The sequence below is a fragment of the Mastigoproctus giganteus genome, chromosome 11 (assembly GCF_048544385.1).
Source record: "Mastigoproctus giganteus isolate SK-2022 chromosome 11, ASM4854438v1, whole genome shotgun sequence".
In the NCBI taxonomy this organism is placed as follows: Eukaryota; Metazoa; Arthropoda; class Arachnida; order Uropygi; family Thelyphonidae; genus Mastigoproctus; species Mastigoproctus giganteus.
This window is the reverse complement of record NC_143585.1, coordinates 32267968-32287279: the sequence shown is the minus strand read 5'-3', so window position 1 is coordinate 32287279 and position 19312 is coordinate 32267968. Positions and strand designations below refer to the sequence as shown.

At 37.4% G+C, this 19312-nt stretch overlaps 1 protein-coding gene across 2 annotated transcripts in view; it reads left to right on the top strand.

Moving 5' to 3' along the window:
* Mgtor (nuclear basket protein megator) overlaps positions 1-19312 on the top strand; it is a 676213-nt gene that overhangs the window by 526587 nt on the left and 130314 nt on the right. For both annotated transcript variants that reach the window (XM_090385135.1, XM_090385134.1), the window contains exon 44: positions 9266-9354. In XM_090385135.1, coding sequence (XP_090241261.1) covers positions 9266-9354 — 89 coding nt within the window. The remainder of the gene's footprint in view (positions 1-9265; positions 9355-19312) is intronic.

The following is a 19312-nucleotide window of genomic DNA, read 5'->3' as shown; positions in this document are numbered from 1 at the left end:
AAGAGCAATATATGCTAAGTTTACAGTACTATGCAATGGATCATCAGCAGGCAGACAACAAAGATACAGAGGTTGTGAAGAAGCACTAGTTAAGGAAGACATCATGTATCTCTGATTTTTCCCTTTTTTTTTTTTTTTTTTTTTTAATAAATATACAATTAATGATTTTTAAGACTGTAAAACTATAAAGATCAAATAATCTTTTCATGAAATAGCTTAAAAATTAATGCTTAATAATATTTTATCCCATTAATTTGATTTTTCTTCAAGTGCTTCAATAATCTATGCCTGAAGAAGAAATGGTAGTGTAATGCAATTATCTGAACTTGGCACAGATTATATTGTGCATATGGTAGTTAATAAGTTGTCAATTACTCAGTGAGTCAATTTACCCTTTCCTGAGTATTTACAAATATAAATATATTTATATTTGTAAATATAAATATATAATAGATATAAGTTTATTAGAGATGGCATTTCAGATAGCTTTAACCTTCCAAGAGGAGGAGGAGGAGGAGATTTGCACCTGTTACCCTCAAATGTCTGATTTTGATTTAGAAAGGCTAAAATTCTCTAGAATCTAGATACACAAAGTGATGAAATTGAATCTGAGGATAATAGATACATGTACAGAGCTGGGATTTCTTGAAACCGCTCAGATATCAGAGAATTAACTTTTTGTATGTGCATCTAAGGTCTACTTAGATGCACATACATGCCAACCCCCCCTACCCTTTATTAGCACAGTTCACTCAGTGCTTGCTCAGTATGACTGTTTTTTTGTCACCACTTCACGACGATTCCCCCCCCCCATATGCTCAAAATGCCCAAGGCATTTTGAGCAAATGGGGGGGGGGATCGTCGGGAAAAAATTTAATGTTCTTAATGAGAAAATGGCTGATTTGTTGACCAAACTGGAAATGCTGCAAAGCATTCCCAGTTATGACAAAGAGCAATTTCGAAAGCTGGTTGTTTTTGCTAAACAAGTTCTTTTTTTGTTTTCACTGGTAATTTACATCTCTGTGTTAATTTCCTGTAGCTATTTATACTTCCACAAGCTTTCTGTGTCCATGGCTATAGGATGTTATGTTGTTCGATGTTATAGGTGTAAAATACATCAAAGCAGTCATGGCACCACTCCTCATGTGTTACAGAAATATAACACTTTAAGTCTGCCTAGTGATCTTATTAAAAAGAAAGTACTCACTTAGGGGGAGAGGGTTCTGATTAGCCAAAGTTTATTAAAATGTTGTTATTTCTCTTTAGGAATTATCATTCTGTAGGGAGTTGCTTTGAGCACAGTAACACTTCTCTTTTCAGTTTAGTTTTGGTTTCTGTTTTTTACATTTTTCGTCCGAGTGATTGAAATGAGCATATAATTTTTTACGGCTTCAAAGAGATCGAGTTAATTAGTGCTAATAATGCACAAAAGTGAAACTCTATTGGAAAAAACTTTTCCTTGGAAACTAAATTGAAACAAAAAAAAAGAATGGATTCGGGCAAGTACTAGATTCACTCTACATTTTGTGGTTTTGATTAATTTGAAAATCAGCAGTATCGTAGGCTGTTATTATAAATGCTGTATACATAATGTTTCGTAATTAAGATAAGGTTTCTTGCATTTTATTGAACATATACTGTATTTATATTCCATTTCGTAAGTTTTGTATTTATAGCTTTAAATGTTGCTGCTACGTTTACTATTGTTATAAAGATGGAATTGTGGCTTAAAATCAGCCAAAAACACTGTCATGACAACCAGTTAAAATTATTTACATTATATTCTATGGATAAAACACTTTATTTCACTTAGTGCTGTGTTTTTATGGCCCAATCAAGAGCACTAAGCCAGAGATGCCTGTATAATATATACCGTACACACAAACACACACCATGTTTGTTTGTTTGTGTGTGTGTGTGTGTATCCATAAACTAATGCATATAACAAATAACACACCATATTATTTTTTATATGTATTAGTTTATGGAGAAGAGTATCACAAAAGGCATACCTAGATAAATCAGTGGAGAATACATAGGTAAAATATGGTACTTGGTTAAAGAGTACAGATACCTATGATAATATACAAGAACTTATTCCTGTATACCTACAATTTGCGTGACTTCTTTTGGGATCAAACACCCAAATTGAAAGGATAAATAATGATACGGGGTTCTCTGTTTTTGCAATGAACAATGTGCATTATGGCAAAATCAATTTTAAGATTATATAACAAATAATACAGGGTGTGCAAAAAGTCTGGAACCAATGGGATTTTCACTACATATGCTTACTCTCATTTACAATGTGTGTTTAATATATCCTCCAAGCTCTCTCTCTCTCTCTCTCTCTCTATCTCTCTCTCTCTCTCTCTCTCTCTCTCTCTCTCTCTCTCTCTCTCTCTCTCTCTCTCTCTCTCTCTCTCTCTCTCTCTCTCTCTCTCTGTTATATCAACTTTGAACTAATTTACTATAAAAGTTTGGAACTCAAGCAGTTTCTATTCAAAACATGATAAAAAGCCTTAAAATTGAAATTTTAAGCCTTTTGATCATATCATGTTTGGCATAAAAGTCTTCTAAACAAGCTCCCATATTATGGATTATTGACTATTTATTTTCAGTTTTCCCCTTGCCCACTGCCTGCAAATGATGGGAAGTGACTCCCTGTCTTCTGATTTCTCCACTAATGCTAATGTTTCCCAAGTTTCAGCCCCCCCCCTCTTTTCTTCTTTTATATTAATAACCTTTTGCCACTGACTGGAAATACAACCCATCCTTTTGCTGATGGTAGCATACTACATTCCACCTAGTTTGCAAAACCTTGCTCTACACAGTTTCTACTTCTCAGGTATCCTCCACTGAGTCCTTAATTCCTGATCTTCAAGTAATTCTTTAGGGGAGCAAAGAAAACTTTGTTAACTTTAATCCCTCTAAAACTCAGTCTTATCTTATTTCTCTCAAAAAAGAGTCTGTACTCAGAGTGACACTCAGATTTCTAGACACAATCACTTATCTCCACTGGGAATTACCCTAACTTCTAATCTCTCTTGGCTTAAGCACATCACAAATATTGCTTCTTCTTCAGCTGAAAAAGATTATTTTTCACGCTTGGCATTACCTTTCTTCTAAACGACTACTCACTCTCTACAAATCAAATGTCTTACCATGGAATATTGTTCCTGTGTCTGGGGTGGGTACAGCCCCCCCCTCTCTCTCTCTCTCTCTGGGTTCCATTCAAAAGGGTCAGTCTGGTTGATTAATAACCTGTCTCTTACAAATACTCTCCCCTCTTTCTCTCCTGTATGTTCAGTTTCTGCTGCTAGCCTTCTTACAGGTACTTCCACAGGCATAAACCAGCATCTGTAATCTCCTCACCCAAAGAGCAACGCACCTCCATCTTATCAAGTACTCTATATAGATTCCCTAAAACATATCCGATGTATCTGTATCTGTGCCAATGGTTAAATATTTGGAAGACACATACAAACAATAAATTATTTGAAATTAAACAAGAACCACAAATATGGAGCTCAAGCTTGAGGAAAAACAGGCATGAAGAAGTAATACTGGCAAGATTGCACATAGGGCACACACATCTGACCCACTTGTTCCTGCTCATGGGCGATGACCCTCCTGTATGCATGCATTGTTCATCACAACTTACAGTTCGACATATTCTGTTAGATTGTTCGTATTATTCCCATATCAGAAATACTACCTTCCTTTCTCTGAACACAAATGCAAGAGCCTTTATCACTAACCCACCTATTGGGAAACAATGCCAATCTGGATGAGCTTTTCGCTTATCTCAAACAAATTAGACTTTATGAATATATCTAATATCAAATAAGGCAAACTCCGGTACCATTCCAAATATTTGAAAAGGCACATTTTGGCCTCAGTTGCCCTTGTGCCGAAAAACCTCTACACCAACAACAACAACAACTCCCCACTGTCTTCCATACTAGTTTCAACATGTGCCACAACCAATCGGCATCTATTCACTGTCCAATTCGAGACACGCAGAGCCAACTTTTCCTCTTCCTTGTTTATCCTCTCTACCTCTGTTTTTTAGACCAATATTCACATGTATTTCTCAAAAATTACAATCTACAGAAATTTGAGTCTGTCTACAAATATCTTCTGTCTTCTCATCTTACAATCTGTACAAGATACCATATACTATATCTTTTGTGTTTAAGGTTTTCATATAAGAGGCATGGCAATAATCTTCCCAGTCTGGTGCCGTTGCATCGTGTTCAATGAGTGAAAATAAACGGAAGTTGTATGTTGTAGTTCGGGCTTCCTCCAACAGACAGTGTGGTACAGAGATTGCCCAGTAGGCTGACAGTTTGCAAATAACCAGTTTCATTAGTAGCATTAACATTCCATGTCACGGTTTTGCTTTAAATGGGAAAATCTGCAAAAGAAATCTATGAAATGTTAAAAACTATTTATAGTGGTGGAATGTTAAGTTGGATTTGAGGCCGTTCATGATGATCCAAGAATTGGACTTCCATCATCCTCTCAAAATGAGAACAAAATTGCAAAAATTCGGGAAATTGTAGCAAGAGGTCATAGTTTGACCCTCAGAATGCTGGCTGATAACTTGAATAAGAATAAGGAGACGATTCTTCAAATTCTGCTTGAAGATTTAGGGAGAAAAGGAAGGTCTGTGCAAAATTTGTGCTGCACAGCCTCACAGTTGAGCAGAAGCAATGAAGAGTGTCATCATGTGAAGACTTCATCCATACTTGTCAGGACAATCCTAATTTCCTTGACTATATTGTATTGGAGTCAAACTCCAATATAGTCAAATATCTCCAATATTTGACTATATTGGAGATGCACATTGGGTGTTTCAGTATGACCCAGAGACAAAGTATCAGCACATGCAGTGGACTTCAAAATCATCACCGAGGCCCAAAGGTTTTGTGTACAGGAGCCCAGGGTTGAGGAAGGACGGATGTCGGATAGATGTGTGGAAATTTGCCTTTAGCCAGCGGGCAGTTGGTTTGTGGAATAGACTCCCATCGCTTGTTGTTGAAGTTGATGGCCTAAACAAATTTAAGGCTCAGCTGGACAGGTATTTCGAACGAACGGAGGGGTGAAATGGGAGTAGTGGTTTTTTTTTTTTTTTTTTGGCTGATGCTGAATAAGCTTGCTTTCTTGCATCATATGATGCTAATGCTAAAGGGTTGATACAATGCTGATCACATTTTTCAACAAATGGTGTGATTCACAAGGAATTTAGACGTGAAGGGGGGGGGAGAGAGAGAGAGAGAGAGAGAGAGAGAGAGAGAGAGAGAGAGTTAATGCTGTTTTATGTACAGGTGCTTCAAAGGCTATTGAAGTGCATTTCCCAAGTGAGGCCACAGTTTCAAGATAAAGGTAGATGGTTCTTGTTGCTCAACAATGCCCCTGTCCATTCCACACTTGTTGTGGAGACCTTTTTAATGAAACATGGCATTGTGCAGATTGATCATCCACCCTACTCTCTCCCAGTCTAGCCTCAGCAGACTTCTTCCTCTTTCCCTGAAACAGATTTCAGGACATTGAGGATATAAAGAAAAACATAACTGCTGATCTAAACATCATCTCTTTAGACTCCTTCACTGATTCTTTTCTGAACTTTTAGAACAATATAATAAGTGAGTTCAGTCAAGTGATGATTACTTAGAATAAAAATAAAATCATTTTTGAGCCCCTTCACTTTGTGTCCTTTTTTATTGCACCAGTTCAGGAACTTTATTGCCACACATTGTGTGTAGAAAGATACATAAAAAACATTAAATAATTTAAATTGTATATGTGAAGAAGATGCACTAAATCATTTTATTAATATTTAATTTTGGTTACATTTATGTAGTATTTGTATTTGAGGATTGAAATTATTTGTGGAATCATGATGTATGTTCTAGTATGACATTCATTTTTAATGTTATTTCTTGCTATATAAAAGTTGAATGAAAATAAGGTAACTAATATTTTTGGGCTTTCCCCAATAGTGAAATAATGTATGAATAAACATTTGCGGTTGCTTTTGGCTGATAACATATACATTCAATTCCGGTTATTTGGGACACGTCGGGACTAGTTCATTTTGGCCCGATTAAGCGGCTGCCCCAATTATCCAAAGTTTGACGTAAAAAAAGTTAAAAATGCAATGGACCCCCACTTTACAATTGGTTCACTGTACAATGAAATCACGTTACGATGGAGTCACCATAGTAAAGTACCTTTCACTATACTATATGTGTAGTAAGTGCCGGTCATTGTGATCACATTTGTGAATTGAATTTTAATACTATTAAACAGCGATTCTAATTAGCAAAAATAGGAAGAATATTATCCACGGCCTATAAAAGTAAAGATATATTAAACACAAATTTACCCTTTATTACCTTACCAATTAAAAAATTAAATGATAACTGAAAATCGGAAGAATATACGTGATAATCGGAATAATTAATACGTACTGTAATATGTACATACTAACTAGTTGACATTTCTGTTCACTGACATTTGTGGGTGAGGGTTTAAAATAGTAAAAAGATAAGCAATCAATAACAAAGAACACAGCCCACAGAAATTGCAAATAACACGATACGCGCAAGTGAGAACAGAGTAACAAATTACGAAGCTTTAAAAATAGGAATGAAGAGAAGATTCTGAAAATTAATTTTTTTATATGATTGAAGATTTCATGGAAGTATAAACACATTTCACCATAATAACCCACAGAATTCCAGCTGTCGGTATTATCGCAAATTCAATGAGTTTACTATCTATTTATGATAGATTGCACTAACAGAAAAACCCAATAAACAGGTGACTGCTAATTGTTTTTGTTGTTTTATGGTTGTGACCTCCAGAATTTCGTCTGAACCATGTGGTACCGTCGGAGACAATCGTAGGGTAATCTCCAGTGCTGCGGTCTCCTACCCTGATTAAACGGCATGTTGTCCCAATTAAGCGAAGTAAACCCTGGCTATTTTCTCGATTGGGTTCTGTTTTTTAAGATTTGCCCCAAATAAATGGCTGCCTCGATTAACCGGAATCCACTGTATTACCAAAAGTAACTGAATACCTGCATCTTTCAAAGAAACATTTATTGATACAATGTTTATTCTTAACTACTTGCCCTATACTTGTTGTTAGACCCTCAAACCAGTTTTTCAATAACAAGAAGGGAATAATTTGGTCCATTCCTTCTCTGATACAGTGGTCAATTGAGCCACTGAATTTGAGGGTTAGCCTGGCCAAAGCTGATGTTCAAGTTCATCCCAGATGTGCTTAGAAAGATTAAGGTCAGAGCCCTGGGCAAGCCAGTGAACCTTTTGCACAACTATGTTTTGAAATGAAGCCTTTACTGCAAAATATGATCTGACATTACTGTCATGCTGTAAACAGAAAAGGGGTTGTCCAGAATGTTACTGTACCACATAACATGTATTCTTCTATAGGAACAGTAAACAGTGAACCAAGCTAAATCAAAAGAAGCAACCCCACAGAGTGACAGCACCTCAGCCAGACTTCACAATTGGACACGCCTTCTCTAAGCATTCGTCAGTTCTTAACACAGCTCTGACTTTCTAGGGACCAATTTCAATGTGGTGCAGCTTTCTCATACTGTTGCAGTGCAGTGCAGCTCCCTATGTATCGCACTTTTACTAATAACAGTTTCTTTGGACTCCAGGTTGACACTCTTCAATGGAGACTGGTGCGATCTACATACCTGTTTTCATCAGTTTCTGCTGTCTGTCTAAACATTTTCCACCTGTGGTAGAACCATATAAACAGAAAGCCATGTTGATCTAAGGAGCAGTGTCCAATGTGGTGCCAGCAGTGAAGTTAGGTGGCAGTTGTGAACTACCAACCCCTTTTCTGAAAATGTGTTTGGAGGAAATCCTAGGTTGTATCAGAAATGAAGTAAAATGTTTTAAGTATTTAAATTTCACCCTCTTTTCCTTGCCTGTATTACTACAATAACCTTTATTATTATTAATAATAATAAAATTCATACTACATAAAACAAATTTGCCTATATGTAAAATTTGATGAAGCAAATATAATGCATAGTCAATTGAAATTAATTTTTTCCAAAGTTTCCCTTTTTTTCTGTGTGTTGTCCAACATCTTTAAATATATATAAAAACAACCTGACTGTCCAAAAAGCTTTGACAGCACCGAATGGGGTGCTAATGTGGTGCAGTTTTCTCATCATTAAGCTGAATGCCTTCACCCATCTACTGTATTTTATTGAACTTTCTTACTTCTATCCTGATTATAGTTATCTCTGTACTTCTTCCTGACACATGGATGGCAGGTATGGTTTATTTTTCCCTCCTGAAACCAAGGATGTTCAAATCCATAGTGTATATAACTTTATTTTGATATTAAATGATTCTGCAAGTTAATTTTGGCCAACAGTTTCTAAAAGCAACTAACTGTGATCTGCATATGCATGGTTCAAGAAACAGGCATGTTTCCAGTTATTGTACTTGTTGGGCATAGCTGCTTTCTCTATATAGCTGTTAGCAAACTCACTATCATATTGCGGAAGTACTTCGCCTCAAGATGCCTTGGTATTGCATTACTCTAAATAAAAAGCTCTGCTCCAGTGAAGTATATTCTTAACTAACGTATAAAATTTGCACTCATAATACCATAATAATACCAAACATCATAACACCAAATGGCATACATTTTATTTAAAATGTATGCCATTTGGTATTATGAGGATCTGAACAACCCAGTGGCAAGGTGTATCTACAAGACGTACTATGTATGCTTTTAGCACAATTAGTTCAAACAAGGTAAAACAAATCCAAACTGCTGTATGCACACAAAATTGATGGGAAAAAAGTGCTGCCCATCCTCCACTTTTGTTCCTTTGAGCCTATACAAAAAATATCTGTCAAGAATTTTGATTTGCTAGTGGTGATAAAGAAGTTAAACTGTGAATATAAACATAATTGAAGAATGGGAATGTCCCCTGAATTTTATGACAGGTATGGCTGTATTCATGACAGGATGGAGCAAGTATCTAAATGCGGTGGATGCCTGTATCAAAAAGTAGTGTGCTTTTGTGTCTTTGTTTATGTATCATTTCATTGTTCTGTAATGAAATGTCTTTTCACAAAATCATCTGTTACCTTTTCAAACTGTCTTTATACATATGTTTATAATATCTTATAAGTATTCTGCTTGGATTTATATGTGCACAGTGCTTTCATTCTTAATGAAATAAACAATTTTACAGCTACTGTAGATTCATCTTCTCCTGCAAGAGATCCAGAAGAAATCATTGTAGTTGAAAGTGATGATGATGATGATGATGATTCACAAAAAGTAATATTTAAATTCATTCTATTTTCTTCATTGTTCAATATTTGTTTTTATATTGTGCTTGAACTAAACTAGCATTGATGTTATTTTTATTATTTCACCTTTATGGTTAGCTTTATTAAAATAATCCTTTTCAAGACATATTTTTTTTTTTTTTTTTTATGAGAAACCCAAACACGAGAGGTATTATAACCTATAGTACTTAGTACCGTGCTTGGGTTGGAGGTTGAGAAGACGAAAGAAGATATTTGTTGATATTGGACTTGAACTTCTGTAGATTGTAATTTTCAGGAAATACGTATGAAGGAAAGTTGTTCCAGAAAACGGCAGTTGAATGAATAAATGAGGAAGATGAAAAGTTGGTTCTGTGGGTTTGAAGTTGGACAGTAAATGGATGTTGGCTGGTGGCGGCACGTGTTCGGACTGTTTTGAAAGAGAGAGCGGGAATTATAGAAGCCAATTCAGAAGAACAGTGCCCATGGAAGTACCTGTACAAGAGGCATGCAGCAGAAACAGTGCGTCTATGAGAAAGCGAGTGGAGAGACTCTGTTAGAGATGAATCATTAATTAACCTAACCGCCCTCTTCTGAATGGAATCAAGAAGCCTGAGAGAGGTTTTGGGGGCACCACCCCAGATGTGGGAACAATATTCCATGGCAGGGCGGATTTGCGATTTATACAGAGTGAGCAGCTGTTTGGGAGAAAAATAACGCCGAGAGCGAAAGAGAAAACAAAGTTTTTTAGATGCAGAGGAAGCAATATTTGTAATGTGCTTGTGACAAGAGAGATTAGAAGTCAGGGTAATCCCCAAAAGAGATATATCATTTTGCCTAGAAATCGGAGTGTCACTAAAGATAAGCATAGGAGCAGAAGAATCCTTTTTGCGAGATATAAGACAAGATTGAGTTTTAGAAGGGTTGAAATCAACTAAGTTGTCTTTGCCCCACTGGAGAATTACCTGAAGATCGGCATTTAAGGAATTGGCAGCAGATTTTCGAGAACTTGAAGCTGATTGAGCTGGACAAGGTTTCTCAAAATGGAAAGTTGAATGCAATGTGCTATCATCGGCAAAACTATGGATAGGATTTCCAGTCAATGGAAGAAGGTCATTGATATACAAGAGGAAAAGAGTGGGGGAAAGAACTGAACCTTGGGGGGACACCGGCATTAGTGGAGAAGTTAGAAGACAGAGAGCCATCTACCATCACCCTCAGTGAGCGATCAGAGAGAAAACTGGATAACCAATTACTAAAAACAGTTGGCAAACCGTAAGATGGAAGCTTGTTTAGAAGACCTTTATGCCAAACACGATCGAAAGCCTTTCAGATGTCAGGAGTAACTACTTGAATTACCTTTCCATTGAATTAGTCCATAAATGGGTAACATAAGCCAGAATATCACCAGTGGATCGACACTGACGGAATCCATACTGGCGATCGTTGATCAGACGGAAGGTTTCTAGGTAGTTTAAGAGTTGGCGGTTAATTGATTTCTCCATTACTTTAGAAAGAGTAGAAGTAATTGCAATGGGACGATAATTGGATGGGAGGGATTTGTCACCCTTTTTAGGAACTGGCTGGATATGAGCAAATTTCCAAGCAGAAGGAAAAACACCTTTGGAATAAGAAAGTGAAAAAAGGCGGCAAAGAATAGGAGTAAGTTCAGGAGCACAGGTTTTGAGAACAAGTGGAGAAATACCATCAGGACCTGGAGCTTTCTTAGCATCAAGGTTCATCAAAATCCTTCTGATATCCTTTTGACAGAAGACCACAGGAGGCATTGAATGGAGCGTGTTAGGAATGGTGGGAGGTGTTTTACCAAGATCATTAATACATGAGCTCAAAGAAAAATGGAATGTTAGCAGGTCAGCTTTATCCTTGGCTGAAGTGACAACAGAACCATCTGGTTTGGACAGAGGTGGGAGCAGAGATGGGCAAAAGTTGCAGCCAATAGCTTTGGCAAGAGACCAAAATGCTCGGCTACCATTAGGGCAAGAAGCAAGTTTTCTACTCTTAGCCTGTTCAAACTCTAGTTTGGACTGATTAATAACTGCTTTACAATTGTTGCGAGCTTTGGTGTAGGCAGAAAATGAAACTGAAGAAATGGAAACAAGCCAATTACGATATGCAACGTTCTTCTCTTGGACAGCCTTAGCACATTTATTGGAAAACCAAGGTTTAGATAATGGACGAGATTTTAAAGTGGAGTGTGGGATAAAGGATTCCATTCCTGCAAGAATAATTTCACTGACACGATCTGAGCAAACGTTGACATCAGAGGTTTTGAAACAGTAATCAGACCAAGGAAAAGAAGAAAAGAAGTCTCGCAGGTCATCCCATTTTGCATTCTTGTAATGCCAAACAATACGAGGTTGGGAATAGCCATGAGATAAAGGTTCCATTGGAGAAGAGGCAATCACCAAGTTGTGATCTGAAGTGCCTAAAGGACCTCTCACTTCAACCTTGTACTTAGAAGGGTTGTTTGTGAGAAAAAGATCAAGCGTATTGGCTGTATGATTAGGATTGTCCGGTATTCTTGTAGGTAAATGAACAATCTGTGCTAGGTCATTAGTAATTGCAAAAGCCTCAGCATCTTGACCTGCTGGGTCGGTGTGACTAGAAAATGGAAGCTAGCTGGAGTTGTGAACGTTAAAATCACCAAGGAAAATTACCTCACTGTTAGGAAAGTTGGACTGGAGAAAGTCAAGTTGCAAAGAGAGGAAGTCAAAGAGCTCCAAGTGATTAGTGGAGTTGGGAGAACGGTAGAGACAACAGATGAATTTTACACAATGAGGTAGAGAGATTTTAAGCCAGAGAAGATCAAAGAGAGGAGATTCCAAATTGCCAAGTCTCTGACAGGGAATATCAGAACGGACATATGTACAAGTACCACCTTTGAGGCGAAAGGAATCATACAGCAAATAATTTGGACATCTGAGATGAGCAGTAGTTGAATCAACTGATAACTGAGATTCAGTCAGAAAAAGTACATGGGGTTTGGAAGACTGCAAGTGGAAATGGACATCGTTGAGATTAGAATTGAGACCACGTATATTTGTGAAATGAATTAGGAAGTCCTTGGGAGGTTTAGATCTTTTTGCAGATAAGCTTGCTCTATTATTTTGACAATTCATGGTGTATTCAATAGTAAGAAAAAGTGGGTGGGACATGCTGTATGAAGTAATGAAATTTTTGGATATGGCGTACATGTGGTAAGAATATACCCAGATCCTTGACATAACGTGGCCTCGACAATGCTCCCCGCATACACACTACTCGGACTCCCTCCAGTCACTATCTGGCAGAGTAGAGGTAGCAAGATTATACACTAGCTGATCCGAAGGCTTCCTAGAGAGTTACCAATAGGTTCAGTCCAGTGTACTAACTACCGGCCGGCCTGCGAACACCGTCTTAGAGCTCTACCCTCGAAATGTAAGGAATATTGGATCTCGCCACGACATTCATCATAACCTCAAAAATCATCAATCACACTGCATGATGGAAGAGATAGGAAAGGGTTGGCCGGAACTTAGCTCTAGAGACTAAACATGGGTTCCACCCCTTCAAGCCTCCAATAAGCAAAGTGGTGGTATTTCACCGGTTGATGAGAGTCAATCAAGTTGAATCAAGTCAATCATATAACAATCAAGTTGTGATTTCCAATGCCTTACTGATGAATGATGAATATTTTAATTTTTGCACACAGCTTTATGGAATATTAACACTGAAACAGGTTATGCAATAAAACAGGTATGCAATGCAATAAAATGGTAATCGCAATTTTTATTAATTACAGAATGAGCAAAACATGTTGCTGCTTTTAAAATATGTTTCTTCTTTATATAGTTTCCATCTCCACATCCACTGTATGCATATAAGTAGTGCCCAGTAGTATTACTAGAAAACTGCCATTGACAAACATTCTGGATTTTCATGACTACCTTCATTCTCAAGGATGGTCAAAAACATAGTAAATATATAACATGCCTTGTGAATACATATTTCCAAATTTTATCTATACCCTGGTTTCGATTCATAAAAGCATTACATGAGCAGGATATAATGGTTTCCCTTACCTAAAAAAGAAGTAATTTCTTTCTTCACTATCCATATGAAATATACTTCCTGTCAAGTAATTTTTCAATCTTCAAAAAGCAAAAAACTGTTATTTTGAAGATTAATAATATTAACAGTTCTGGTTTGTTAGGAAGATGCACAGTTACTTTCTTGTGCAGTTTCTGGATGGTTGCCACAGTGTGTTCAACCATCTATAGTTATCATTGTCATGCATCTAAATGCCGAGTCATAGATCAACTTTTATGATTCAGGTGTAATGTTGCAAGTTAACAGTTTCTCCTTACACATAAAGTAGAATATTGTCCCTATTAGTTGAAGAACAGCATGAGCATAAACTTACCGGTGATTTTTAGTCTTGCATTTCTCAGATTATGGTGATTACTGAAGTATGCTTTGCATGCTGCTGCAGCTCTTGTTCTGTGGACCAAAGTGCCTTCTCTGTGTCTCGTGCAGAGTTGTTATGCAATGCAAGAAGTAATTTCCTTCCTTTTCCTGCCATGTTTGACTTCCATAGGTACTGTGGACACAGTCCCATTTGCAACAGTTTCTGCTCATCAAATTACTTGGGAATTCACTTCATGCAGCCTTCCTATTATGATTTGTCATGGATGATGGTGCAAACAAGCCTGCATTTGTTCTGTTCCCTGGGCAGATATTGCACTGGTCTGCCCTGATCTTACCTGCCAAGACCAGACCTTCTCTGACAACTGTGTGAGCTTGTCCTGTGAGGGGGGGGGGGTTAAGATTCCCTTCTGTCACTAGTTGGCAGCATACTCATTTATGTGGGAGGCACTGTTGAGGCCATGATGTGTCGTGCAGCTGTGTATGTACCATATCCATTAATTCATACATATCAACACGCCACCTCATCTCTTGCCTTATCTACACAGAACATCATGAAGAGTCATTGTAAAGAACAAACTTACTTGTGAAAAGGTCTAAACCCCACAAAAACTTCGTTTGTTTAGTAAATATAGGTAGTCTCACTTCCAATTTGAATGTCTGTTTCCACCTTCACTTTGCTTGACTCCTCCCCCTTTTCTTTTAACAGAATCTCAATTATCAGTTTCCTCAATCACCACTCATTTCACTTGCATTAATTATTCACTGTATGATTTCTTTCACTTCAAAGGTAGTATTTGTGCATGTCCTTATCAGAAGTTTCCCAGTCTGGAATCTCCTTTTTTTGATTTCCTCTGGTTTAAATACTCTTTTTCTTCTTTACTTGTTTTGTCAAATTCATTTGTTGCCTCTGTCATTCTCCGAACTTTGCTAATCACTTGAATTAACATTTTTTGACTTCCATTCCTTGAAACTTTACGTTACCCCATCTAACTTTCTTAATAATGTGGTGATTTTCCTTGGATATTTTAATGTTCACAACTCCAGCTGGTCAAGATGCTCCTGCTTTTGTGAGTACTAATGACCTTATTCAGTTTGGTCATTTATCTAACAAAATACCAAACAATCCTAACCACACAACTGAAGTTGGTGAGGAAAAGATCAAGGGTGCCAACCTTTTCCTCGCCAATACCAATAATCCTTAAACGTATGCTCCATATTAGTGGTTCTCTGGGTACCTCATATCACAACTTGGTAATGGTTTCTTCTCTATTGGAGTCGCTCTCTCTCATGGCTATTCTCAGCCTCAAGTCATTTGCATTATAGAATGTGACATAAGATGATCTGCATGATGATTTCCACTCTGCTTTTCCTTAGAAAAGAGAAGTGCAGATGATCCCCTTGCTATGGTTATATATACAAAGTAGAAATTGCTTACTGTTTTAAATCTTGTTGTGGGTCCGAATATTTGCTTGTGCCATCTCAGTGAAGTTATTCTTGTAGGATTTAAGTTCCGTATTCTACATTACACCCTAAGATCTTGTCATAAACCTTGAATTTCCAATAAATATGCTAAGGCTATTCAAGAAAAGAATGTAGTGTATCACAATTAGATTGTATCCAAATATTTGTTTGGATATAAGTTAGTTGTGCTTCATTTTCTGCCTGCACTAAAGCTACTGGCAGTTGTTAAACAATTATTAATCAGTCCAAGCTCAATTTTGAACAAGTTGAGAGTAGAAAACTTACTTCTTGTTCAACTTGTAATCAGGACTTGTTTCCTTCCCAGAGCTTTGGTCACAACTTTTTCCATTTGTACTTCCACCGCTGTCAGAACCTGATGGTTACATTTTCAGCTAATGATAAAGCTGACTCACTGGCCTCCTACTTTTCTTCTGATATTGGAATTCTGAACAGTTTTTATTCCAAGAAAATTCCTGTTTTGTGTCACCTTTATACACCTCCTTATTCTACTGTTGTTTTGCCTTCTGCGTGAAATTTTGGCTGTATCCAGCCTGTTATTAAATAGGGCAACAAATCCTTCCCTTCCAATTATTGTTTCTTTGCATTTACTGCAATCTTTCCAAAGTAATGGAGAAATCCATCAACTCTTAAACTGTCTTGAAATGTTTCATCTGATCAATGGTCATCAATATGGATTCCATCAGAGTCGATCTGCTGGTGATATATTGGCTTAAGTTACTCATTTGGACAGATTTGTTGGATAAGATCAGTAAAACTGAGCAGTTTCTCTTGACATTTTCAATGCATTTTATCGTGCTTGGCATAAAGGTCTTCTGAAAGCTCTCCCATCATATGGATTGCTGACTGCTTTTTGCAATTGTGTAGCCAGTTTTCTTTCTTTGCTACTCATTACGAATGTTGGTAATTGTCCTTCTGTTTCTAACTTCTCAACCATTGCTGGAGTTCCCCAAGGTTCCGTTCTTTCTAACACACTTTTCATCTTATATGTTAATCACCTCCTTCCACTGACTTGAAATCCTACTAGTAGTATTGTTTTTCTGATGGTATACTACACTCCAGCTTCCAGTTTGAGAAACCTTGCACTGAACAAACAGCTTCAACTTTTCAAATATCCACCACAAGTTCCTTAAATACCAATCTTCAGGAAATTCTCCAGTAGGATAAAGAAAACTGAGTTAACTTCAATCCTTCTAAAATTCAGTCCTCTCTATCTTATTTTTCTGAAAAAATCCCCCGATCCTGTGCTCATCTTCGACAACATTGAAATTTCTATACTAGATGATATGTAAGCATACCAGATATTGCTTTCTCTGCATCAAAAATAATGGGCATACAACAGATGTTGCTCTCAGCATTAATTTTATTCTAAACATCTATTGACTCTGTATCTCAAATCCACTGTACCATAGAATATTTCCAATGTAGGGAGCGTGCCAATCTCAAGTTAGAACTTGGTGCGTTACAAGACTAATTTCAGTCACTGAAGAAACCAGTGCTTGCCCTAGAAACAGATGTAACTGAGAGCTTGTCAGGGACTCAAATATCTTGTGACCTGTCAAGTGATGCACCCCCGATTCAGGTCTCAAATAAGAATAGGTAAGTGCATGTTGATATGGTTGAAAGTGATCTCGTTTTATTGGGAGACTATTATCAGGGAAATGGGCAACATTTTTAGTAATAAAGATAGGTGGTCCAGAACCAGAGTGTTTGACAGGACCACAGTTGACAATATTACCAACAGATTGCCAGGTTTAATGGAGGTAAAGAGCATTATTATTTAAGTGGGTACTCAACATTAAACTTGCAAGGCCTGAATCTGTTGGATAAATATAGGACCATGCTGAAAAATGAGGATTTCGAGAATGAGAGTAGCTCCTTGCGGGTGAAGTTTTTGCGGCTCCAGTTTTTAAACTTTTGCTGGTTTATTGACTTAATTGGCATATTAATTTATTTTCTAGAAGTGGCTTTATATTCCTAGTTATGATACTTACTTTATTTTGAATTTAGATAGAAATTTTGTAGATTATTACTTAGTATCGGTAAAACTAGTACCGTTCGAAACTTGTGACCATTGTTGTAGTATATTAGATCAGTACGGAATAGCGTAATATGTAGAACTGTATTAGGAATCTGTTAGCTTAGTATAGTATTGTCAATTAATCAATTAAATTGTATTTAAATGGACATGCCCCAGACTAGAGCAGCAATCCAACATGCACAAAGTAATGGAAGTTCTGTGGTTCAGGGAAGAACCGAAGGGAATGATTCGCCTATGCTTGTTGTTATTGTTGTTTGTTTGTTTTTTTTAGGAGCATTGGCAACTAAGGCCAGATTGCTCCGGGTATATGCGGTGGTCATTCCCTGACCTTTCCATATCCTCCATATTTGGTGGCTCATGGGCTCGAACCCCAGTCTAATCAAGAAGTGAGTGCTACGTACTGCTGCTTCTGTCCACCTGGCTACGGAGGTGCCCTTTGCCTATGCATCACAGTCAAAAAAAATGTGCACAATGTGACATGTTTGTGGACACTTCTGGAACAAGATGTGATCTAGCCATGGAGGATATCTTTATGTGTGCTAGATGCTGAGAATGTGAAGAAATTAAGCACCAACTCAGCGTTCTGATGGGTGTCTATGAGAGTTTGAAGCGTTGAGTAGATGCCCTCAAAGGAATTAAAACGGGAATCATCACGCTCTCAATGCCAGAGCTCACTCTTGTGCATCTGGCAACACAGCTGCAATCTTCAAGGCAGAATGCTCTGGTCTCAGAGGAGCTAGTTATTGTCGATGACTCAATTGTCAAAAAAACAGGAAATATATTGTGTAAGAAGATAGGTGGAATAGGACCCGGGTATGTCTGACAGGGGCAAAAGTTGATGATGTAGAGCAGATATCATCTTTTAAGGGCACAAAATATATCGTTGTACACGTTGGCACTAATGAAATCTGTCGATTTACTTAACAAGTACAGGTCAATGTTGAAAAAAAGTCACAAGTTAGGGTTAAATTTGAAAGTGTCTGAAATCCTGCCAAATTGCCAGTCAATTCGGCCCTGGAGAGATTGTGCAAGGCTATGGGGTTGAATTTTCCAGTGTGGTCTGTGCTTATTAAAAAGAGAGATTGCTTCTACAGGGATGGGATACACTTAAACAGGAAGAGTGGAATATTTGCTGATTTGGTGGTTTAAAACATTGCTAGCTTGTGGGAATTCACTGACTAATAGATTAACAATAGCTGCAGGCAGAGGTGGAAGCGATTCTTGCACTGCTTCTATTGGAATGAGCAGGTTGCTGGGGATTTCAGGAACTGCTGGGAGTCATGAAACAAGTAAATACATGAGCTGTGTTAGAGTAACTAAGAGTAAGAACATGTGCATGTATACTTGCATGTACACCATTACTAGGAGTATTGTAAATAAGTTTGATGAATTTGAAGTGCTGATCAACGCATCAAAGGCAGATATTGTTGGGATATCAGAGACATGGTGCATACAGATATAAGCAGTGCATAATGGGAATTTAGGGAGTACAATGTATACAGAAAGATTAGGAAGAGAGGAAGGGTTATGCTGTTAGTTAAGAAACACAAAATCTAAGGAAGGGCATTCAGTTGACATAGATGGGCAGTTCAGTGCTGAGTCAGTTTGGTGTGACTTAAACACTGGGAAAGCAAAAATGAGTGTAGGAGTTTGTTATAGGCCTAATGATTCTGATAATACAGTGAACGTGAGTACAATGAATTATACAGAGAAATAGAGCAGGCCAGTAAATCAAAGTCTTATAATGGGGAATTTTAACTCCCCAGATATTGATTGGAACTTGTGGGTTGGTCACTCGAACACTAGCAAGGCTTTTGTAGAGTTATTGGATGATTGCTTTCTACAGCAGCAAGTTAGAGAGGCAACCAGAGGGAGTAACACTCTTGATCTGATTATCAGCAGTGATTATTTATGCAATAAGATTTTACAAATAAAGGAACCACTAGGTGACAGTGATTACAGTGTACTGATCTGGGATTTACTGAAAGATGTTAACTACCATCAGGGGTAAAGGGAAGGG